The following is a 7916-nucleotide window of genomic DNA, read 5'->3' as shown; positions in this document are numbered from 1 at the left end:
GTCTGGCCTAGGGAGAATTTTAAATAGGGACAATTTTAATTATTATTTTAATATGACACAGCGGTAAATATTTGTTTTTAATTGGTTTTTATTGGGGATAGTGCTCTGTACTGTTTTAATATGCTGTGAGCCGCCCTGAGTCCTGTGGGGAGAAGGGCGGCATATAAGTTTGATAAATAAATAAATAAATAAATAAATATAATAAAGATTAAAGGTGGGTTGGGCTGAGAGAGAGAGTGGCCCAAGGTCACCCAGCCAGTTTTCATGCCTAAGGCAGGACTAGAACTCAGAGTCTCTGTTGATTGGCCCAAAGTCACCCAGTCACTTTCATGCCTATGGAGGAACTAGAATTCACAGCCTAATTCCTGATGCTTTCACCACTAGACCAAACAGCCTCTTTTAAAACAATTTAGATCCCAATCTCAGTTTGTCAAAAATCACTTTATTCTCAATTAACCATCTGGAGAACCTTGAAGTAATAAAGGAGATACGTGTACCAACATCAGTCCGTCATACAGTGCCACATTTCCATCTTGCTCTGGTGTAAATTTGCACGGGTCTCACTCAAGGGCACCATTCACCCATGTTGCCTTTTTCAACTGAGATGCCCAGAAATTGCATGTGGCTTCTGCATTTTGGCTTCACTGCGATGTTTGGCAGAAATAATTCCTGAAGATGTAATCTCGAGCATTTTAAGAACTTCTTTATTTATGCTTGTGATTAGAATCCAGGAAGGCACTTGTGCATTCTAACTCCAGCCGATCGTTTTGTCGAGGGCCACCGCAGGAAAACCTTCACAGCACTTTGTTGCAGATGGTTCCCAGCTCATCAATTTCACACTGTACTTCATCTCCTCTCTGTTGGGACAACAGGATTACAGTAGGCCTTTTCCTAAGCGAGTTATCTAAGAACAGGTAAGGCTCCCAGGAAGGAGCAAATTTCAAACTTCACCTGCCTCAAACTCTCTCTCCAAATGTGCTGAACTTCAGAACACAAAATTCAAACTCTGTCCAGTGTGTCTTAGAACACACAAGTTAATACTATGCTAAAGTTTGTCCTGAAAATCAACCGCCTTTGGGCTACATTTCCTGGTTAAGAACTGCCAATTTAGGGGTGCTGTCTGCCCTTCTAAAATAGGGCTGTGTCAATAGAGGCATTGCATGCAAGAGAGAGTAAAGCAGTTGGAAAATCAAAGATATTTCAGCTGAATTCCTGGGCGCATTTTCCAAAATGGTCTTTCACAGCCTGGAGTCCTGCAGTTGGGTTGACTTATAACGCCTGCAGGACTTGATTATGGAGATTGAAACGACGACAATTAATGTGCCCTTTTGTGCTCAGAAAAGAGCAATGGATTACTGGTGTTACAGGGGGCAAAAATGCAGGAAGGCTGGAAGTGATTATATGCAAAATGACTCCCCCCCCCCAAAGGGCAGAAAATCAGAATCTATAATGAACTAAGAACAGAAGTCACCTTGAGGAAAATGGGTGGCTTCCGGAAAAATCCCACCCCTGGTGGTGTCCCAGTCAGGAAGACATCTCCTGGGTACAACGTGACAAACCTGCAAAGAACATTAAACACAGTAATTAACAGATTAAGAGCAGCCTGATGAGAGTTAGTGACACACCTGGACAAGAGAGGTGAGCTAGAACATAAAACTATAGGGCTGGAAGGGACCTTGGAGGTCTTCTAGTCAAACCCCTCCTCAAGATCTTATGCCACTCTGATCAGCTGTGCAGTCTATTTTTGAAAACCTCCAGTGATGGGAGCACCCACAATTTCTGGAAGCACGCCTTTCCACTGATCAACTGTTCTCACTTCTCCTTAGTTCCAGACTGGATCTCTCTTTAACACCCATTGCTTCTTGACCTGCCCTCAAGTGTTCTGGAGAATAGGTCAAGCCCTCTTCTTTGTCACAGCCCCTCAAATATTGGAAGACTGTTATCGTGTCGGCCCTAGTCCTTTTTTTTTTTTATTAAGACTGGATATGCCCGGTTTCCACAACCATTCATCATATGGTTTAAGCTCCAGTCCTTTAATCGTCTTTGTTGTTCTTCTCTGCACTCCTTCTAGAGCCTCAGCATGATTTTTGTATCACAGGAACCAGAACTGGATGCAGTATTCTAAGCCTGGCATCCCCAGGGCAGCACTCACTGGGACACCCATGCGACAAGAGCCTCCGTTTTGAAGATCATCTGGTTGGTGCTGCCGTTCTGGACGAGTTCGCCGTTCACTCGGCAGCGGATGCCCAAATTGTGAGGGTCTGCGTGGAAAGGAGAGAGTAGTGCCATAAGATTAAAAGGAAGCTGTTTGCTTGCTTTAGAGCAGGGGTCTTCAAACTTGGCATCGTTTAAGACTTGTGGACTTCAACTCTCAGAATTGCCGAGCCAGCCATGGAAGTTGAAGTCCACAAGTCTTAAAATGTGCAAAGTCTGGAGACACACACACACACACACACATACACACACTCCGGCTTTAGAGGAAATGCAGCCCCACCACTTATCTTCTGCTCTGGTTTGCAAAGCAAGGAGGCCTTCAAAGAAAGTCAGAAGAGGGACTTGCAGCTTCCAAACCTGACACGGAGTCCTTGGTTACAAGAGCTGGGCCCAGCGGGCAAAAGGTGTCAAAAGTCTTCCCTAGCAGCCATTGCTTCCCGTTCCTCATCTGCCAGTCTCGGGCACTCACGTCGTGTGCCACCATGAAACCAGCCACGTGAGCTATTGCATCCGATTCCTAATAGAGTAACAGAATAACAGAATTGGACGGGATCTTGGAGGTCTTCTAGTCCAACCCCCTGCTCAAGCAGGAGACTGTATGCCATTCCAGGCAAGCTGTTCTTAAGCCCTGTCTCCAATCTCCCAATCCCAACATCTTTGGGAAAAGCTCTTCCTTGCTAGCATATTTGGACCTAACCTCCACTTTCTAACTTAGCCCTGATTTTGCCCTGACAATCAACAACATGGTGTGGTTTGGCCACCTAACTCCGAGGAACTGCCCTCTCATGGTTTAAACAACACAACCAAGTCTTTAAGTACGTTGTGAGAGTGGTCCCAACTGAAGCATTAACAAGACTGACACTCTGATTCTTAAGCCTTGGAGAGAAAATGGAAGGTACTCAAGAGTTAGAGAACCTCATTAGAGTTCCTTCCTTCCAGAGCCAATTAGATGTTCATCAGAAGGAGCACATGGGGCAATAGCAGTCTCGCTCATGCATTCAACCTTTTTGCGTGCATTCATTCTGCCCCTTCTTGCTTTTCCTCTCTTCCCTTTCATTCCTTCTCATCATGACCAACCGGAGGGCCTGGAGATCTTCCTATTTTCAAGTTTAAAAATTCCACCAAGCTCCAAAGTCAATGATGACAGGAAACAGGCCTGTGGATAGCTCCAATTTCAAATCCAGTTCATGAAGGAAGAAATAGCACCAAATATACCTCCATGCAGATATACATACAAGGTCACACCATTGCTCTCTGTGACACCCATTCACTAGTGGTTAAACTGAACGGAGTCAAACATCTTCAAGGCTGCTTCCTAAGGCCATTTCTCAGCTGCTCTCTGCCAACTTTTAGACTTATAGAATGCTAGGGCTGAGAGAGATCTTGGGGTTCTTCTAATCCAACCTCTGACCAAGGCAGGAGACCTTACCTGGATGTGTTTTCCTTTCTTTCCAATGACAAAAGCCAACTCAACTTCCCAGTCAACTTCCTAGAAGAGAAACATGCAAGGGTGAACCTCTGATTTGCCACCCAAAGAGCTGGCTCAGGAATTCTGGGAGTTGAAGTCCACAAGTCATAGAAGTCCACAGTCAAGGTTCCCCACCCCTGGGGTAGACCATTCCCACCAGCCAGTCTGCAAATAGACTCACGTCGGTCTCCCCTGGGTGAATGATGGCATCGTAGGGTCCCACAATAGAACTGGAGAACTTGCTGAAGATGATCGGCTCCTTGGGGATCTTGACATTCTGCTCCAGGCAGTGGTCCACGTAGTTCATGCCGACACAGATCACTTTATCTGGGCTGGTGATGGGTGCCAAGAGGGCCACTTCGGAACGGGGCAGAGGAGGACAGCCAGACTGCTGTGCTCTGTGGAGGAAGCTCAAAAGCATCAGTGCCTCCAAACTGGAACTGCTGAACAGCCATGGCTGATACAACACACTGCTCTTCTCAAAGGGGTCAATGGGGTTAAAAAGTTGGCTGGTTGGTCTGTCTCGTCTATCAATCATCTAAGAGCCCTGGTGGCGCAGCGGTTAGAATGCAGTATTGCAGGCTACTTCTGCTGACTGCTGGCTGCCAGCAGTTTGGCAGTTCGAGTCTCACCGGCTCCAGGTTGACTCGCCCTTCCATCCTTCCGAGGTCGGTAAAATAAGGACCCAGATTGTTGGGGGCAATAAACCGCTTGGAGAAGGCTATGAAAGCACTGTGAAGTCTAAGTGCTATTGCTATTACTCTGTCTGTCTGTCTATTGAATTTATATGGCCACCCACTCACTGTCAGTGACTCTGGTGGCTTTCTTCTCCCCACCTTCCCGTCCCATCTCTCCAGCCTCATCCTACATCCCAGCCACCTTAAAAGTCCCAGCGGCCTTGCAACCCAGACCTTTGTTCTGCAACCCGCTTCTTCTCTGGACCAGCCAGTAGCTGCCCTCTCACCTACCTTCTGGCCGCTGCAAGTGCCGCCTCTCCTGCCTCTAGGAACGCCCGCATGGTCCTGGGCAAGGATGGGTCAAAAGCATTCAGGTCCACCACATCTCCACCGTCTCGCTCCTCCAGCCCAATCCGGGCCTCAGTTGATCCCTTGGCCTGGAACTGAACCAGCCTCATGGCCCCACGCAGCTGGGAAACCCTCCTGCACCCCACGTTCTTCCAAGCCCAGCTCAGCCTGAAGCCCACGTGAAGAAACCTCCACGGTTGGCACTGCATCCAAACCTAAGAGAAACGCAAAGGGGGGGGCTCTTTGAAAGCGGCCCTGGGGTCTCCTGGCCCTCCAACCACAGAGGACCCTCCCTCTTCTCAAGATGGCATCTTCCCTCTGCTTCAGCCTCAAGCCAGCCTCCAGACCACATTATTTCAAAATGTAACCTATAACTTATATATATAACTTCTTGAATTCCTCAGACCTTTACAACAAAACTGACTACGTATTTCCACCAAATGTGTACAAGTAGTAAAATTGAGCCCAACATTTCCATTGCTAGCCAAGTCAGTCGTTAAGTGAATTTTACGAACTTTCTTGCCACAGTTGCTAAGCGAATCACTGCAGTCGTTAAGTTAGCAACACGGTCGTTAAGCAAATCTGACTTCCCCCTTGACTTTGCTCTTCAGAAGGTTGCAAAAGGGGATCACGTGATCCCCCTGGGACATGGCAACCGTCATAAATATGAGATAGTTGCCAAGTGCCTGAATTTTGATCACGTGATCACAGGACGCTGCAATGGTCTTAAGTGTGAAAAACGATCAGAAGTTACTTTTCTCAGTTGTAGCTTCAGACATAAATAAATAAATAATAATAAAATATCCTAAATCAGTGTTTCTCAACCTTGACAATTTTAAGGCATGTGGACTTCAACTCCCAGAATTCCACAGCCAGCAATGCTGGCTGTGGAATTCTGGGAGTTGAAGTCCACATGCCTTAAAATTGTCAAGGTTGAGAAACACTGTCCTAAATGAATGGTTGTAAGCCATCGATTATCTGTAAAAGGTTTCCAGTCAGTCCCAAATACAGACACTGTTCTTTATTTTTCTCTGATCCAAGAAGTTTATTTAGCCATCAATTAAGGCCTCTGCTTTTTAATACGTTTGCTGACTGTGTGTGGCTCCTTCCTTGCTGGTGTCCTGATTAGAATACTACTTCTTCTTCCCGGCTTCTCTGCCTGTGAGCTGCTAAGGGAAGAAACAACCCCACACCACCACCAAAACTGGCCGGGGAAACCACAATACATAAAATAGTTCAAGAAATTCACTCCTCCTTGCACGCATGGGGTTCCCAGAATGGGAATGTTAGCTGCTGATGATTCTTTGGAGAAAACAGGTTTCTAGTCCTCATGGCACCCAATGAGGGCATCAAAGAGAGGGACCATGCCCCCCTCGAAGGAAGCATTACGCAATCCCAGGAAGGTGGGATAAACAAGACCCCCTACTTTTTCTTCCCGACAGAAAAACGCACTGCTTTCCACAAGCGTTTGCAACTGGGTGCATTTTTGCACCTCTCCCTTTCCTTGCTGGGCGAAACGCATGGAGTAAAAGTGACATTGAGGAAGGACGAAAACAAGAAGGGTGTAAAATCCCCAATTTCCCCTAGTTTGGTTCTGTTGCAGCTGTCCCGGGTGGTCCGCCCCAATTTCTGCAGCTGCGGCTTCGGTTGCAATCTGGGGGAGACGCTGCAAGGACCCCCAACTCGGGAGGAGACCGGGATCCGTGCACCGCCGCTCCCCACGTACCTGCGAGCCGTCGAAAGGAGGAGGAGGAGGAGGAGCGGCGGCGGGACGCCCAAGAGCAGTGCTGCATCAGCCTTAAAAAGAGGCAGGCGGACTACAGTTCCCAGGCATCCCCGCGGCACGTTCAGCGGGGGGGAGCGTTTCCATTGGAGACGTTCAAGGCGGGTGGACTCGGGAGATAGGAAAAGCAGAGGGGACCTGCCTGCTCCTTTGGAGGCTTCCGGAGAGTTCACATAATTGAATCCCACCACCGCCCCCGTCTTATATCAATGCTTCTCAACCTCGGAAGCTTTAATGTGGGGACTTCGATTCCCAGAATTCCCCAGCTTGGGAGTTGAAGTCCAGGCCTCTTGAAGCTTACTGAGGTTGAAAAGTGCTGCTCTACGTGATAGTTTTCTATGGTAGAATTCCTATTAATATCATTAAGCCGTGTATTCCTGGGCTCGTCCACTTTAAGGCGTGTGGATTAGGGAAGTCTGGGAGTTGAAGTCCACGCATCTTAAAAAGAGGACAGGGTCGAGGAATTCTGGTTCGGTAACGCCTGAGGATCCCCAGCTGACCACATACAAGTGGCAGAAAGTAAAGCAGGCGGGAAAAGATACTCCGCTTCCCATCCTTCTTGTATATATATATATGTGGCTTATTATATATCTTGTAACTTCCAACTATTTTCGAGTTCTGTAACTATGATTCAGGGATCACTCTAATATTTCTTGCTCTATGGCCACGTGAAGCGAACGCCGCCATCATAAAGGCGCATGCGTAATGCTTTCTGTAGTTCCGCCGAAGGGAGATAAAACTTCAATTCCCGGCATCCTCCCCTTCCTTCATCGAGCCCAAATGCAATTAAAAGGGAGAGGGGACTCCGGGTCTGTTGGGGGCTCTTGCAATTTCCTCGCCGGCTTCTTGAGCGGCTCTTAAGTGTTCCCGCCAGGACGTTCGAATGCAGCTCGTTGCAAACGATTGTGCACAACGTTACCGAGGTCGCAGGGGCTGCATTCGTGCAACAACAAACACTGGTTGACATAACAGAGTGGCCGTGTTTAGACGAACAAGCTACGATTCACACAGCAGGCTGAACCACAAAGCAACCCATTGCAGCCCATGCTCACATGTGAACCTAGCCAGAGAGGTCTGGGGTGAAAAAGGACGATCTCTGCAAGGTTTTTTGCAGGTCATTCAGTTGCTTCAATTGATTGTGATAGATCTTTTGCCAGAGGATCTGTCACTAGAGGCAGATGTAGTGACCAGATGTAGCCAGCTTGTCTTCTGTTGGCCTCCCTTGTGATGCCTCTCAGTTTCCGGCGCTTCTCTGCTCATTGTGTGCCTAAAATACTTATGCTTTAGCTTCCTTAATAGCTCTTCCGGTGCAAAATTTGGTTTTACTTCATCTAATCTTGAATAATTTGTTGTTCTTATGGTCCAAGGTGACCTCAACCATGTTCTATTGCACCAAGAGGGCTGCCCTCTCAGTAAACTAAGAATT

At 47.5% G+C, this 7916-nt stretch overlaps 1 protein-coding gene across 1 annotated transcript; it reads right to left on the bottom strand.

Annotated features, from left to right (window-relative positions):
- Positions 1 to 422: 422 nt before the first annotated feature.
- LOC107283582 (fumarylacetoacetate hydrolase domain-containing protein 2) lies at positions 423 to 6444 on the bottom strand. Its single transcript, XM_015811517.1, has 8 exons — positions 6434 to 6444; positions 4651 to 4922; positions 3864 to 4080; positions 3644 to 3703; positions 2572 to 2731; positions 2153 to 2261; positions 1472 to 1559; positions 423 to 857 (listed from the first exon to the last, which is right to left on the bottom strand). The coding sequence occupies exons 2-8, from the start codon at positions 4914 to 4916 to the stop codon at positions 795 to 797; spliced, it is 963 nt and encodes a 320-aa protein (XP_015667003.1). The 5' UTR covers positions 4917 to 4922; positions 6434 to 6444; the 3' UTR covers positions 423 to 794.
- Between the last annotated feature and the right edge of the window lie 1472 nt (positions 6445 to 7916).

The sequence above is a fragment of the Protobothrops mucrosquamatus genome, unplaced genomic scaffold (assembly GCF_001527695.2).
Source record: "Protobothrops mucrosquamatus isolate PMUCROS unplaced genomic scaffold, P.Mucros_1.0 scaffold_50, whole genome shotgun sequence".
Lineage (NCBI taxonomy): Eukaryota > Metazoa > Chordata > Lepidosauria > Squamata > Viperidae > Protobothrops > Protobothrops mucrosquamatus.
This window is presented reverse-complemented; position numbering and strand designations above follow the sequence as displayed.